At 40.1% G+C, this 17379-nt stretch overlaps 1 protein-coding gene across 3 annotated transcripts in view; it reads left to right on the top strand.

The window, feature by feature from the left end:
* The window catches only part of st6galnac3 (ST6 (alpha-N-acetyl-neuraminyl-2,3-beta-galactosyl-1,3)-N-acetylgalactosaminide alpha-2,6-sialyltransferase 3), a 148132-nt gene extending 132424 nt beyond the window's left edge, over positions 1-15708 (top strand). For 2 of the 3 annotated variants that reach the window (XM_047367961.1, XM_047367959.1), the window contains 2 exons: positions 9268-9375; positions 13247-15708. In XM_047367961.1, the coding sequence (XP_047223917.1) occupies positions 9268-9375; positions 13247-13436 (298 nt within the window). In that variant the 3' untranslated portion in view covers positions 13437-15708. The remainder of the gene's footprint in view (positions 1-9267; positions 9376-13246) is intronic. The other variant, XR_007038661.1, reaches the window with a different exon arrangement.
* Positions 15709-17379: the final 1671 nt, after the last annotated feature.

Below are 17379 nucleotides of genomic sequence, written 5' to 3'. Positions count from 1 at the left end.
ATTTTTTTGTAATGACTTTAGTAACACCTGTTCATGTGTTCATATTGTCATCTCCATCACAATATGCTGTAAATATGTATATCGGGATTAGAATGTTTTATTCTTCCTTTTTTGAATCAGAGGATTATCAAGAAACCATTCTCATAAATGTTCTAAAGTATGCTATAAATGGCAGCATAATAATCGAGACACGGTGTAGAGACTAAATAAGAAAGAATCTTGAATTTATGAGTAAACACAACAGGAACTGCTTTTATTTTGATAAGACAGAAGTGCCCTTTATCATGACACAGCTAGCTTACAGTGCCTGTGACATCGAATTTTTATGATAAATCCAATTACATTTATGGAAAGGAAACATTAATAAAATAGTAAACTCATGCCGCTAAAATGAAAAGTTGTTCAGATATATGGTCATAAATTTCACTAAAAAGGGACTTCCAGACTACTCCTTTGCACTCTTTTATGACATAGAAGGGGAACCCCGGCACGTAAACTGACTGCTGCTACAATGGCTGGCAACACAGACAGCAGCAGAGAATCTGATGTTTCTTTAGATATATTTCAGTCATTCTCACAGAGGGATGCAGCAGTCAGGAGAAGAAAGTCAGCTTTCATCAGATGGCAGAGCATCTAATTCCACCAGTCTATTTTTGCTGGATGCTGGAGCATGGCCGAGTCAATATTCACGAATCATACCAGACCACCAAGAAAAAGAACGAGCACAACATTCACAGTTTCAAAATAATTCACTAAAGACGGACTAGATCTCACTGTATTAATAAATACACACATATATTTATAAAACTAAGGTATTAAAAACAGAGCAAATAATCATTTAATGCACCAAATTAACCAAAAGATGTAGCTTTGCTGCACTCAGTGAACTCACCCATTGTAGAACAAAACACAAGAAAACATCTGGATGCATAAAACGAAAAATGAAGCAGTTTAACTGACTTGATACCACATTTGTCACTGGTTTATATTGTGCGATCTGCATATGCTTCTTGGAGCTCTTCTGGGCTTCGCAGCGGACTGGACCGGAGCAGATACAGTGTAAATCCAGGTACATATTCAGTATATATACGGCATTGAGTGAAACCAGCAGAGGTGAAGCTGAGCAGCAAGGAGCAGCAGCAGCAGACACAAGGGATTATTCAAGATCTTAAGACACTACCTGGTGTCATTTTTTTTAATTGAGAAATATTTATTTAAATATATTGTATGCATGTGTAATTTATCTTATTTTAATAATAATAATTTTGGATTATTATTAATAACAATAACTGCCAATATCTAAATGTACTTTTGTGACAAGGAACTGTTCTTACCTGCTGAACCTTGATCTGTTAAGCAACAGCAGTAACAACCTTTTCTTTGGCGATCTTTTCCCATCAGATGCCCTGAACCATAGACTCTGCTTCAACATTCTCCTTCGTCTGTAAAATATCCCGACCTCTGACATCATTTCTCAGGTGATTCAGAGGTTTCTTGTTCGAAGCAGTTTGCCGAGAAGTCCTCTGATCACAACTGGCTGTGCTTTGAGGGACCAGCCCGGGTGTCCTTGTCAGTTGTCCAGCTCTGATCCTGGCAGCTAAGATCCTCTTCACTTTAAGAAAGTTGTGCAGACTAACGACTCCTGTCGTAGTATTGCTGCCAACGCTTTTTTTACACAACTTCTACCTAAACTGTTTATCAATGACGCTCACACATTGAATGACCGGAGACTCCCCCTAGAGGTCATTTTCTGGGCGACTTTGTACTTTGTACAAAATATGCTTACTTTGTGTCACAATTGTCTTTAATTCTAATGTGATGTCAATTACTGCCCACTTTCTTTAATATTCAGATGTTTTCTTTCATTTTCTTCATTTGTGGGAAAAGCGTGTCACAGACATTATAACAACAAGAACTGCAGGAGGTAATTTCTTTGTTATAAAGTCATTTTATACAGATCTCAATTGGAAAGACATCAATGGGATCAATATAATAAAGCCACAGCTAACATGAACAGATTGGTATAAACCATTAACAAATGTCACCATCTAGTAAATGCATTCAGTGTATCACTTCCCAGAACTGCGGGTCTGTAAGGAAAGGTAGGTTTATTTATATACCGCCATTCATTCCCAGGGAAATTAAAAGTGCTTTACCTGGAAAACAAAGAAGCAGAGATAAGACACTTCGAAAAGCATTGAAATGCATAGTAAAAACATAAGACAGCACATAAAAAGGAAGAAATGATAACATGAAAGGTATCACATCAGAGAAATGAACTGAGAATCTTTGACCATTATGGAAAAGCTGCAGCAAACATATGGAAGCAAATCGTTACCATATTTCAAATGAAAAAGCATTTCTGAAAATGCTTTTTCATTTTAAGAATGTGGCTGCATTGTTTGACTCATAAATGAAATTAGTAATCAGTAATCCTATTTGCATTTTCTTCTTCACGACTGCACATTTTATGCCATAATCAAAAAGAAAACAAAGCAGACATTGCTTTTTCGTTTTCGTGGTCTGCCCGCAAAGTACTGCCCAGAACTCGAAAACGAAAAAGCATTCCGAGCTGCGGGCACAGAAGAGTGACGTCAGCAGCCGCTCTTCCTCAGCTCCCTGCTGACCGAGCTACCCATCTTGTTCGGTGGGAGGCGCTGTGCACGTCTGCATTGCATTACATTGCAAACGTGCCGAGAAATTGATTGAATTGCAGCAGGGCCGAGCTCAATTTGTGGCAGTGGCAGGCAGAACTGGTAGTTCCGCCACAGCCTGCCACCGAAGCTGCCACCGGAACTGCCACAGTCTGCCGCACGGTGGCACGGGATTCCGCGAGGATGCCAGAAGGTGCCAGACCGGCCGTAAAAACTTGCCAATGCGGATGCCGCTGTTTTTGTGGAAGCTGATGCTGATTATCGGCAAATGGGTTGTCATTATTGTTATAGCCTGTTACCTTTAAATAATGATTTCATTATTGATTATTATTTAATAAACAGCTTTAGAACCATAACATAAGGTGATTGTATTTACTTGACATGGAAAATAAATAGCACTATGTGTATGTGTGACGTGTTGAAAGGATGACGAAGATTTATTGCACAAACAGCCGGTTTATTATAGAGCACGAGCGGCTATTCTGAATCGTCACTCACAGAAAAATATAAATAAATGCTTAAAAACACGCTGGATGTCCCAGGCCATAAGTCTGCTACAAGGATGCCACAGTCTGCCACCGGAACTACCAGTTCTTCCTGCCACTGCCACAAATTGAGCTCGGCCCTGCTGCAATTCAATCAATTTCTCGGCACGTTTGCAATGTAATGCAATGCAGATGTGCACAGCGCCCCCTACCGAACAAGATGGGTAGCTCGGTCAGCAGGGAGCTGAGGAAGAGCGGCTGCTGACGTCACTCTGCTGCGCCCGCAGCTCGGAATGCTTTTTCGTTTTCGAGTTCTGGGCAGTACTTTGCGGGCAGACCACGAAAACGAAAAAGCAATGTCTGCTTTGTTTTCTTTTTGATTATGGCATAAAATGTGCAGTCATGAAGAAGAAAATGCAAATGCAAATAGGATGATTGATTACTAATTTCATTTATGAGTCAAACAATGCAGCCACATTCTTAAAATGAAAAAGCATTTCTGGAAATGCTTTTTCATTTTCAAATTTTACATTTCAAATTGAATTTTGGTATCTATTTGCTGGGGTACATTTTGAATAATAAATCTCAATTTTCTTTTTCTTTTTCATTTTAATTAAGTGAAAGAATGAGCAGTCATGAAGAAGAAAATTAAAATGCAAATAAGATTATTGATAACTAATTTCATTTATGAGTCAAACAATGCAGCCACATTCTTAAAATGAAAAAGCATTTCTGAAAAGCATTTTTTTTTTTTAAATATGGTAACGATTTGCTTCCATACAAACATTGATCTCAGTCCTGATTTAAAGGGTTCAACAGTTTCTGCACACTAGTTGGTCCAGAGCTGAGTAACATAGAAACTATGTGCTTTCTTATCTTGTCAAGATCCAAGACATTCACTTCTTTTTCGACCATCAACGAGATTGAAAATCCTGTAGCGATTTAAAAACTGCTGTAATATGATCTATTTTCCTGGTTTTGGTTAGGACTCTAGCAGCAGCATTTTGGATGATGGCAAATGATTCGCAAATTTATCGTGTTCGTAATAATACTGTACGCAAAATGCAATTGTTACTATAAAACATGCAGTAACACAATAAAAAAAATTGCCACTCTCCCCTAATTAATCTTACCAACAATGCCAAAATGTTGCAAAGCAAGTTCAGCAAAAAACGTCATCACTCCATCAAGTTAATAATATAGAAAAATGTAATGATATACAAATGTGACACCCGAGGACCTAGTTTTTGTGGCCAGCACTATTCTCTACTCCACAATACCCTGAATGTCAAAGAGGACCCTGACATAAATCTGACTTATTAACCACAGCAATTCAGTAATTGTTTATTTGTTGCAACTGTTTTTTTATTGCGACATTAACCAATATTGCATGTTTTTCTAATACCGTGCAACCCCATGATTCTGAGCTGTGGATCTCTGCAGCTCCTCCCGAGTTACCATGGGTCTGATGGCTTGTGATGTTTCTTTTTGACATCCATCAGTTTTTGAGATGTTAATCATTAGTTTCATTGGTATAAAACAAGAATAAACCTACTAAAAACCTTTAAGTATATGGACTCAGCCCTCATCGACTTGAGCATGAAAGGCACAGATGTGAACTGTGTTACCCACATTATTCGCACAGTAGAGTGCAGAGCAGTGACACCAATGCAGTCATTACTGAACAGCTGGATACACAAGCAATCAGAACTCCCCAAAATATGTTTATTTCTAAACCTATTTACTTTGAGCTTCCATTTTTCAGAGCTATCAACGCTGTAAAAAATACATAATGGAAATCTCTCTCCTGGGTTCCTATTTGACTTCGCTGCATTTAATGTTTTTAAAGCATTTCCGCTGCAAGATAAATAATGTTTGTGTGCAGCTTGTATTTTCAGCTGCAAGGTAAGTTCTTGACAGTAAAAGTACACTCAGAATTAAAAATGTGTTTTTAAGGAATTTCCTCATATTTTTAAAATCTGTACCAAAATTTGTATTATTTATTTTTCTAAATAAATATCTGAAAGCTTTGGCATGCATGTATATTAAATTATGTACAGTATATACAGTGTTGGTCTCATCCGACCAGAGCACCTTCTTAAGAAGCACCTACATGGCTTGTGACAAACTGCAAACAGGACTTCTTGTTGTTTTCTTTCAACAATGGCTTTTTATCTTTCCACTCTTGAATAAATACCAGATTTATTAAGTGCACAGCTAATAGTTGTCATGTTGACAGATTCTCCCACCTGAGCTCTGGATCTCTGCAGCCCCTCCAGAGTTACCATGGTCCTCTTGGCTGCTTCACTGAATATTTCTCTCCTTGCCTTGGCTGTCACTTTAGGTGGACGGCCATGTCTTCGTAGGGTTGCGGTTTTCATCATACTCGTTTCACTTTGGGACGGTGGATTGAACTGAGCTCTGTGACATGTTCAAAGATTGTGATTGTTTTAAAACCTAACATTGCTTTAAATGTCTCCACAACTTTCTCTTTTGGTTGTCCTGAATTTTATTTGAGGGTAAGAGAGTAAAGGGTGTTGAAGGCAAATGCATGCAAAACATCTCACTTTTCTATTCGTAAAAAAGTAGCCATGTATTATTTTCTTTACCTTCACAACTTTGTGCTACTTTGTGATGAAATAAGGCCTTCAAGAGATGGTTCATTTAGAGCACCAATAATTAATTGACAGTATTCAGACTCATAATACATGGCACGCAACATATTAAATAATCGATCAACTACTTCTGATTAACCACAGCCCAGTTTAGGGGCGTTCATCACAGCAGTGGCTTAGCCAATCAGATTTTCCTCTGACAGCACATGATGCTCAACCCAGATGCTGAAACACAACTAAAATATAGCATTTCAAATCTATGTGGCCGTCAGCCTAATCTTTACCAGTTTTAGGTCTGGACGGTTAGATTAAAATAATATTTTCTATACTTAATAGTGCTACTTAATGTTAGAAAATCTTGGGATGGCTATACTGTTGGTAAATATTACGATGATGACCTCAGTTGAAATATGTGTCTATTTTCTTCTTTCCTCTCATGCTCATCTGTGCGTCCATCACTCAGTGGCCTTTGGCATTGTGGACAGTGTCATTTGTGTCCACTGTGATCATCTGCAGCCGTGAGACTATGTCCACCTGCCTAAATATTACATTAGCTTGTAAAATGGTAAATGTCCTGTACTTGTGTAGCACTTTATCAAGTCCCCAGAGACCCCAAAGCGCTTTACACTACAACCAGTCATACACACATTCACACACTGACAGTGGTGAGCTGCATTGTAGCCACAGCTGCCCTGGGTCGCACCGACAGAAGAGAGGCTGCCATCCAAACAGCGCCACCAGGCCCTCTGACCTCCATCAGCAGGCTAGTTGAGTGAAGTGTCTTGAACAAGGACAAAACGACCGAGACAAACCGAGTGGGGGTTTGAACCAGCACCCTACCTGTTACAGGACAAACCCCTACCACCATCGCCACGGTCGCTCCAAAAAACTTGTAAAATGCAAGTTCACAACACTTTGAATATATTAGCCAACAATCATTACACGTCAAACACTCCGTAGCGACATGAATATCGCACACACTGATGACGATATACAGGTCCTTCTCAAAAAATTAGCATATTGTGATAAAGTTCATTATTTTCCATAATGTCATGATGAAAATTTAACATTCATATATTTTAGATTCATTGCACACTAACTGAAATATTTCAGGTCTTTCATTGTCTTAATACGGATGATTTTGGCATACAGCTCATGAAAACCCAAAATTCCTATCTCACAAAATTAGCATATCATTAAAAGGGTCTCTAAACGAGCTATGAACCTAATCATCTGAATCAACGAGTTAACTCTAAACACCTGCAAAAGATTCCTGAGGCCTTTAAAACTCCCAGCCTGGTTCATCACTCAAAACCCCAATCATGGGTAAGACTGCCGACTTGACTGCTGTCCAGAAGGCCACTATTGACACCCTCAAGCAAGAGGGTAAGACACAGAAAGAAATTTCTGAACGAATAGGCTGTTCCCAGAGTGCTGTATCAAGGTACCTCAGTGGGAAGTCTGTGGGAAGGAAAAAGTGTGGCAGAAAACGCTGCACAACGAGAAGAGGTGACCGGACCCTGAGGAAGATTGTGGAGAAGGGCCGATTCCAGACCTTGGGGGACCTGCGGAAGCAGTGGACTGAGTCTGGAGTAGAAACATCCAGAGCCACCGTGCACAGGCGTGTGCATGAAATGGGCTACAGGTGCCGCATTCCCCAGGTCAAGCCACTTTTGAACCAGAAACAGCGGCAGAAGCGCCTGACCTGGGCTACAGAGAAGCAGCACTGGACTGTTGCTCAGTGGTCCAAAGTACTTTTTTCGGATGAAAGCAAATTCTGCATGTCATTCAGAAATCAAGGTGCCAGAGTCTGGAGGAAGACTGGGGAGAAGGAAATGCCAAAATGCCAGAAGTCCAGTGTCAAGTACCCACAGTCAGTGATGGTCTGGGGTGCCGTGTCAGCTGCTGGTGTTGGTCCACTGTGTTTTATCAAGGGCAGGGTCAATGCAGCTAGCTATCAGGAGATTTTGGAGCACTTCATGCTTCCATCTGCTGAAAAGCTTTATGGAGATGAAGATTTCATTTTTCAGCACGACCTGGCACCTGCTCACAGTGCCAAAACCACTGGTAAATGGTTTACTGACCATGGTATCACTGTGCTCAATTGGCCTGCCAACTCTCCTGACCTGAACCCCATAGAGAATCTGTGGGATATTGTGAAGAGAACGTTGAGAGACTCAAGACCCAACACTCTGGATGAGCTAAAGGCCGCTATCGAAGCATCCTGGGCCTCCATAAGACCTCAGCAGTGCCACAGGCTGATTGCCTCCATGCCACGCCGCATTGAAGCAGTCATTTCTGCCAAAGGATTCCCGACCAAGTATTGAGTGCATAACTGTACATGATTATTTGAAGGTTGATGTTTTTTGTATTAAAAACATTTTTCTTTTATTGGTCGGATGAAATATGCTAATTTTGTGAGATAGGAATTTTGGGTTTTCATGAGCTGTATGCCAAAATCATCCGTATTAAGACAATAAAAGACCTGAAATATTTCAGTTAGTGTGCAATGAATCTAAAATATATGAATGTTAAATTTTCATCATGACATTATAGAAAATAATGAACTTTATCACAATATGCTAATTTTTTGAGAAGGACCTGTATTGGTGATATATTATGCAGCCCTAATGCCTGGGGTCACTGTCAATTTTCAAGACTGGTTGGCGCCCAAGCTTTAACCTTATGATGCCATCTATTGGGTGAAGTGCACCAGTCCTTCCTGCAGCAAAACAATCCCACAGGTGACGCTATTACCCTGTACCTCACAGTAGAGATGGTGTTCTCAGGCTTGCAAGCTTCCACCTTTTTCCTCCAAATGTAACATCATGAATTATTGTATGTAATAATAGTTTAGCTTTTCAAATTGCTGATGTACACCATTAAAGCCTCCGAGGGCTTTAAATAAAATGAGTAGTTTATATATATTTCTTTTTTATCATTACCTCACTTTATTTTAGTTTGCTGTGTGGCTCCGGGGAGTTTGTGGCCCCCTGCTCAGTCAGACGTGCAGACTTGAACACCAGGCTTTCTTCTAAACCTCCAGCCAAGATGAATCTCAACACCATGTTCTGATCAAAGCTGACATGTCTTAACTTTGAACGTCCACAAATCAAACACTAATAGTCTGGGGCTCATGAAAAGATTATACATGATATTGACTTGCCTGCTAGGTGCTTGAATAATGCAAGAGCCACCTGTTGTTTCGCAGCCTTTCAGTAATTTTTTATGTCTCCACTCAAGAGTAAAAGCTCCAAACTCAGAAAGTTGGTGTTTCTGCTGACCTGCTAATGCCTTTACATTTAATTTACATTTGAGCTAAGGATCAGATGTGAAGCTGCCCACAGTGGAAGCATTTGTTACAATAATTAAAGTACTCAGTTGAGCTGTAATGCATGAGCAGTAGGTGCAAAGGTCACTGGAACAGAATTAATGAAACTCTAACTGCAAATTATTATATTTGAATTGATGGATATTATGCTAACCCCGACGTGATGGTTTTTGTGTTTGCAGGATTCAGTCCGGCTCCTACCTGAGCACCGGCTGGTTCACACTCATTCTTGCCATGGACATGTGCAAGGAGATCCAAATCTACGGCATGATAAATGACACCTACTGCAAGTAAGACACCAGAGATCCCACACCCTGCTGCCTCCACACCACTCTGGCTTTGTCTGAGCTCGGATGGGAAAAAACATCAGATTTCATAAAACTGATTAATGAAATATTCTTATTAACATCTTTAACTACACACTGTTTAGTTCCTATGCCAATCGGTTGGATTTAATGGCTAAATTTATCTTCCTGACACCCATATTGGATTTTTTTGTGCTGTGACTGGCTCTGTTTCTTCCTGCCTTGTATCTCTGTCTGGGCTTGCAATTACCTTCTGCTTCAAGTCGTTCCTATGTACAGGCCTGTCGCTTTTCCCTGAATCCTGGGCGAGTGATTACTGTCAGGCTGCGAGGCCGTAGGAGGGATGACAAACATGATGCTCTGGGTTCGGCTGCTCTGTCGCACCCTCGATGAACTCATCATCCACCGTAGCTACACCTGAACCTCCTCTATCCCCCGATTCAAACACGCTTCCCTAATACATGCTGGAAATCCTGCTTTTTATCCTCTGTATGTTCCCCTGTGCACAGCAGGAGCTGAGATAAGAGCTGCAGACACATGGCAGAGAGGAGAGGGTAATTCAACCGCCACAGAGGAGATTTGCTGATTTAGCGAGGCAGTTAAGGGATAGTTTTCTCCCTCTCTGTCTGTGCATCATTTATTGATGCCTGCACGTATTGTGTTTCTCTAGGTTTATGAACTGATAACTCAATGTTTGCATGAAGCAGTGAGGGGTTTTTCAGATTTAAAGGTGCAGCCAGAATTTACTTCTGTGGCTGCATAGTGGCAGAGCTGCAACAGGTGCTGCAGAGATGGTGAAATTGAATTTATTTATTAACGCCTGTACGCTCCACTGTGTGATACAGAGGAGAAGCTGTGATTGGGCTGTATATCAGGGTTCTGTATTACTGTGAACTGGCAGAGAGCCACAGTCACTCTCTGACTGCTGCTGTAATGTTTCTCTTCTGTCTCTGTTCATCTTCCCAATGCCATTGTGACACAAGTCATCCCCTCATAAAGATGTCACTCGCCATTAGAAACATGCAGGAGAGGCCATGTGAACCACATCCACAGCTTTTTGCTGCTGTGTATTTGTTTGAGTTATCCACTGGAAATTCAGGGCGAAATAGACAAAATTATTCTACTCTACAATGAGACGTTTGCTGCATGTTTTCAGATTTCTTCTACTGGTTATATTGTGCAAATGATTAATGTTTAGTCAGAAATTATTTAATATATTTGCTGCTGACAGACATTTCATTTTAATGCAAGGAAAACCTGCTGACAGGGAAAATTTGCTTTGAAACCCAAATTACTGTCCTGAAGGAGCCTGTGTGTCGCAGCTAAGCAGTTTCATTCATCTGTTCAGAAAAGAGAAATTGTGTGTTGTTTGAAACCAAATCTGCTATATATTTAAGCATTTTGACAGAAAAGGTAATCCAGAATCAGGGATGTCCCGATAAGGATTTGTTTTCGTCTCTGACACTGATTTTAGAAAATTACAATTATCAGGATTTTAACAAGTCCTGGTCCCATAATGCAGTAAAATCAATGACATTTATATGCCTGAAAACTTAAAGTGAAGTCGACTAATACGCTATATTTCATCAGTATGTCGTGATCTACGTTAGTATTGTGATCTTGTCTCACTTAACTCACTTACAGTACAAGGGACACATATTTTATCCCAACAGGAGTTTCTGCAGCTCTGAGTTAACTCACCTTTAAAAATGACAAGCTATTTGCTCTCACTGTACTTTACATAAATATACATCAAAGTGTGCGGGCTTTCCACTAAATGCGCACATAATACCTCATTGAAATGCACCAAAAGTTTGTCAGTGAAGAGAGATGCTGTTCAATTGGTGACGTTGTTCTAGGAGCAGATCTGCCTTTGTGGCCAGTTTCAGAATTAGAAGCAAAGCCAAATTGAGAAATATGAACATTTAGCTCCTGCAAATAGCTTTGTAAATCTGCCCCTGAGATTGTTAGGTTTAAATAAGATTTGTTAGATCAATAAAACTACTCTAGTTAAATAAAAATGATAAACAGGTGGACTTTTATTGTTTTTAAAATAATTAAATGCTGTAAAGGGTGAACCCTCTGTCAAGCAGAGTGTATCCATGCATCTTTATCTGCAATGCTGTTAATTATACTAAAAAGAAATCAGAACAGGCAGATGAAAGATTTACAAAAACATAGAGATGGAAAATCTGTCACAAAAGTCATCTTTAGCCTTAAGTCATTTCGCACACAATATGATGTCATGATGGCCTGGACAGAAAATGTAGGGAAAAAGTAGCCAAAGACCAGTGAAAAACTCCGAACGACCCTCAGCCTGAAGAACTATTGATCTAGACCAGTTTAAATGATCTTGAAGGTCTACCTCCTTAAAATAAATACAATAAAATCCCAGATGGTTGAAACATAGCTGAACGGTATAACAAGATTTTTTTGTTTTTCTCTGAGAAGCTTTTGTGTAAGATCCGAAACCCGGCTGCTGGGATTCATACCCGCTCAGATCGAACAGCATTAATAAGATTTTGGCTGAGAAAGCCTTCCTCACAGCTATGGCTGCAGTTCTTCTCAGAGCTGCAGGATGGGAAACCCGACTCACCCCACGATGTGCTACACAGAACCATCTGGGAGAGGTGTTGGTAGGAAAGTGTTTGGAAAAGGATAAGTGCTCAGAGAAAGCACTTGGCTGGTTATTGAATAGGGCATGTCTCAGTTTATCCCAGGCTGCAGCCTGTAACAGAAGCATCAAAGCTGGCCACCTGTCCAAAATGAACCTGCACTGAGACACAATCTTGGCAGATACACTAATTATGCACAGTAATTCACTCTGAAATCAGACATCATCCTAATTGGTAGTTTTATTATGATGCAGAACTTCATAGTTTTTTTTGGGAGTCAACAGAACCATTCTGTCAGAGACCTTCTTAAAGTCCAGCTGTGCAACATTTTTAGCTGTCCATTACTATGTCTTCATTTGTGTACATCACTTTAAATGTAAAATCCATTGTACTTGTTTAACCTCAGAGTTATTATTTATGTCTAAACTATTAACTCTCATACCACCTGAAATCCTTATGTATCAGACTTGTAATAGGGATGCAGATCAGTCAGCAATAAGAGCACCTTGCTTCAGGAATATGGTTTGTATTCTCCATAGATCTCCAGATTTCTACAATAATCCAGCAGGATTTTTAGCTGTTAGATGATGTGGGGTTCCTTCACCATCATTTGGCAAAACATTTCTACACTGATTTCTGTTCATACCAGTCTGATTTGCCAACTAAACACCAGAGATCGGTGTTCAGCCACAATTACTCATGGAAAATGATTTTATAAAAAAAAAAAAGTGTATTTGTATTCAGCCCACTTTACTCTGATACTCCTAAATAGGTTTCAGCAAAACCAACTGCCTTCAAAAGTCAACTAAATTGGGAATTTATCACAGATTTGTAATTTATTCTAAGTACGACTGTCCTGTGAATGCCTCAGAGGTTTTATTGAAGAACATTAGTGAACAAACAGCATCATGAAGACCAAAGAAAACAGCAAAGAGGTCAGGGAGAAAGTTGTGGAGAAGATGGCGTGCACCTAAATTGACAGGATTGCCAAAGAGAGCATTATTCAGAGGAGCAGCCAGGAGGCCCATGGGAACTCTAGAGGAGCTGCAGAGATCCACAGCCCAGGTGGGAGAATCTGTCTACATGACAGCCATTAGCTGTGCACCCTACAAATATTGCTAAATTACAGATCATAGAAGTCATCGACAGAAAAAGATTTCACCTAATTTATGGGTAAAGAGCTTCTCTTCCACGTCTGTAGAGAAAGACATTGTCTGATAACCTCTCTTTCTCCCTCTTAGGACTGAGGGCTACAGGAGGGTTCCCTACCACTACTACGAGGCGGGCAGTCGGGACGAGTGTGCAGAGTACCACCTTCACGAGAGCGCCCCCTACGGCGGACACCGCTTCATCACAGAGAAGTCCGTTTTCGCCAAGTGGGCCAAGACTCACTCCATCAAGTTCTTCAGCCCTCCGTGGCAGCTGTCGTGACCACGGCTGAGCCTGAGCATGGGAAAACCCACATCACCTGCATCCAGAGACCAAACAAACCTCTGCAGGGACTCAAACAAACACACACATCAGTTTTAAGCTCAGATTTCACTCCATATCTGTCCATTTTGTTCTCGTTTAACCTTCAGAATTAAGGAAATCTGAAGACTAAACGCAGACAGCATTTTTCATACCTTTGGCTTCTTGAATTGTACGTTTTCAGCAGATGAATGTGGAAAGCTTCCTGCTCTGCACTGGCAGATCAATCCATCTGCGGCTCTGTGAGTCCAGCAAAGAACGCCTCGAGCTTCAACAAAAGAGAGGAAAAGACGTTATCTTGTGTTAACTCATGCTGAACATGGGAAGATCTCCAACCAGACGAGTTGCGTTGGTTTGAACATTTCATCAGCTTTTCTGCTGTTTCCTCTGAGATTTCCTCTCCTGTCAAGTCATAATTAATCTGTAACAAGTTTTGTTCAGACCTTCATCTTTGGAAGAGGGAGTACTGAAGGCAGAATGCTTTGTCAGTTTCAATTTGATCTAATTCGTTGTTAAATAGAAAATAAACTCTTCGGCAAACAAGGTTTTTTGACAAAGAGATTTGAAGTGATCAGGTAAACCCAGAGATGTAAATCAGCTTCTTTGTGCTTCAACTTAAAGATGTCAGCTCTTTTTTCTTGTTATGATCCAGTGAAACTGAATTTCAGTAACTCTTTGTGATTTTGGTTTTGTCTGTGGAGGGTTTGCTGATTTACTGTGCCAATGACGATGTGAGCAGCACAACACAGAGAGCGAGGTGCAATTAGAAAATCCATCTCTCTGGAAGGAATCTGTGGCCCTACAGAGGAGGAGATTTATGTGTGCAGTGAAACCATTTGAAGTTAATTGTATCCCATTATCATTTTGTGCCTGCAATATACTTTGCAGTTCATTGTATAGACAAAGAAGAAGATGCATTCGCTCTCTTCCTCTCTTCTTCTCATGCAGCTTTGTGCCTCTTTGTGTAACGCATCGCCATGCAGACTTTGTCCCATTTGTCTCTGGGTGCAGCGTGCATGTCTCCCACTCAGCAACGTCTCATTTGAATATATCTGTTACAGGAGGGTGAAGAATAACCTATGAGCTTCTGCTTCTGGGACTTATGGGACCAGTGTGGACAACTAAAAAGAGTCAAAGACTTCTAATTTAGGCAACTCAATGCACGAAGGCTCTGAGGGCAGTGAGTAACAGCTGAGGTTTCTCTGCAACTCCTGCTGGCTGCGATGCAAGCAGACGGAGGATTGTTGTGGTTTGCAGATCAGCTATAGTCATGTGCAAACTGGGCCAAACGTGGGCATGAAAAACAATAATTTAATGACACAAAACATGTTCCTTTAGCTAATCTGTTGCTCATCCTTTCAGAGCTTCTGGACAGAAATAATGTTGCAAGATGTCTCTTCACTAACAGAGGCCAAAATGCCACAACAGTTAGTGTACTGGTAAAGCTCGAGACATCTGAATATTGTTAAAAAATTTAATAGTTTTGTTTATTAGGGATAATCACCAAATTACAAGAAATAAAGGCTTTTGTTGTATCTGTAATGAATCTATACCATATATAGGTTTCACTTTGTGAAATGAATGACAACAAATATAAATTTATTTTCACAATATTCAAATTTTTTAGCTGCACTTGTAAAAATAATTCCTCCATTGTCTAAAGGCTTATGAATAATATAAATAATTTTAAATGTGAGAAAAAAACAAGCAGCTAAACAATTATCCACAGTAAGAAGTGCAAAGGATTTGGTTAGGCCATGAAATATCTGCTTCTCCACAAACATATAATATAGATTAATAAAAAAAATCATTTAATAGATTTTTTTTTAGGATGGAGCAACTTGTCCAGGGTGCACCCCACAAATCGCCTGTAGACCTCTGGCAGCAGCTCCCTCGCGACCCTGTTCGAAAGAAGTAGATATAGAAAATGGATGGATGGATTAAAACATGTAACATCCATGAATAGAACCTAATAATTTCCATGCAGATAGAACCACAAAAATAATCACAGAAATCCACAAACAAAGTGGAATTTACTGAGTAAAATTTGTTAGTTTATGAATGTGACCTAATGAGTCTGGGTTGTGTTTTTCAACATTAACATTGATCTTCAGCAAAAGGTGAGACTGTATTGTTCGCTGCAGCTTCCAGTTTGTCCGTGTGACTTGACCTGCCCAGCTGAAGCTGAGGCCGAACAAGAGAGACCTGATAATGAATTAAAATATAAGGCAAATCTCTTTGTTTCTGTTCTTTGCTCTTTCGCAGATGTGTCATTGTAATTTTTATTTTTACCAAAGTATCAATCAGAAGTTGCACTTGACACCAAACAGCTAAATGCTCTAACCTTTTCCATAATAGCAATGAAATTATGATTAAAATCATCACTTCGATTTTTCTGTTAAATAATCACTGCATTTTTGACTATGTGGACCACGCCTTGTCCTGGCTTTCTTTCCTCATATCTCAAACGTGAAGTTTCTAAATGTGTGCATTTTGTTGCTGCAGACATTCATGCCTTATTTCACAGCACAGCAAACAAGCTGATTGTGCACACCTCAGCAAAACCGCTTCGACTGATTGTATGTTGCGGCTGCTGGATTTACAGCCTTAGCACGCATAAAGAGGTTCAGCATATTGATCTGTTAGTAGCTATTATATTTTACAGTAGAGATATTGTAGCCTAAACCACGTTGAATCAAAGCCAGCCTTTCAAAAACATTCTTGAGTCCTTGAGAGACAACACTGCTGCTTTAATGATTGGTCTTCTTAATAATTGTTCCCATATCTTGAGGAGATGCACTGAATGATGGGCATCGTAAAACTGTTTTATGCATGAATCTGTTCTTGTGCCTAAACGCCTCCGAAGTCTGCAGAGATAGGCTTTAATTTATAAAACTAAAGCTAAACAAGCTAGATTATTTTGATTTGCCAAAGACATCCAGTCTTTGTCAGACACTAAATGTAATGACATCGTTTTCTTGGCTATTGACAACTGATCAGCCTGAGAAGTAAGCAAATGAAGGCTGCCTAACACAACTAAAACCTGAGGAGTAGGCTGCTCTGAGGATTTTATTCATAACTTTTAGCTCAGTTTTCACTCAAATTGTGGTTATAGTTTCACCTGCAAATCGTGTGTCCGGAGTATATTTGTTGTTGCATCTGGTCCATGATATTTGTGCGTCAGACCCGTTGTCACCTTGTCGCTCATTGGAAATCAGCCGTGCTGACGGGAGCATCAGCAAAATGTAAAATGGTCCTATTTTAAATTCTTCCTGGTGGACAGAAAGCGGCGGGGACATGGCAGGGGTCAGCGTTCCAATCTCCTCCGGGACGACTCGTGTGCCCTCCCCGTCCAAGCTCCATGAGCCGCTGGGAATCAAGGTATCTGCTATACGGTACAGTCTGAACATTAGATGAGGAGTTCTATCTGCTCCGGAGGGAAACCAGACCTCACAGCCGTGCATGTCTCCAGATTAACAACCGTTTTTCTACATTCCCTCTCAGCCTGGGATTGTACAGTCATCTGGCAGCTCTTCATCACTCACTCTTGCCTCTGCAGCAGCGTTTCCAGCACACCCTGTAACAGCATTTCAATCTGTAAGGAAAGTTCTGCTGTGAGGTGTGTTTTATTGTCATCTAATGGGACCTTAACGTTAATTTTAATAGATCAGTTCAAGATTTGCTCCAAACCGTTAATATTGTTTTGTTGCATGTTTGTTTTCTTATGTCAGTTGCCTTTACTGTATTTTGTGTGCAATTTTGTTTGTTTTTGCTCATTTCCTGATCAGTAAACACTATTTCCTACTGAATCCCAGTCAAATACAGTCATATCATAAAAGTGGCTGAATGTGAGTTTCAGAAGATTTTACTTCCGTAAAAAGATCCAAAACATTGATGTTAGAGA

The sequence above is a fragment of the Girardinichthys multiradiatus genome, chromosome 6 (genome assembly GCF_021462225.1).
Source record: "Girardinichthys multiradiatus isolate DD_20200921_A chromosome 6, DD_fGirMul_XY1, whole genome shotgun sequence".
Lineage (NCBI taxonomy): Eukaryota > Metazoa > Chordata > Actinopteri > Cyprinodontiformes > Goodeidae > Girardinichthys > Girardinichthys multiradiatus.
The sequence above is the reverse complement of the archived record's forward strand: the minus strand, read 5'-3'. Positions and strand labels throughout refer to the sequence as shown.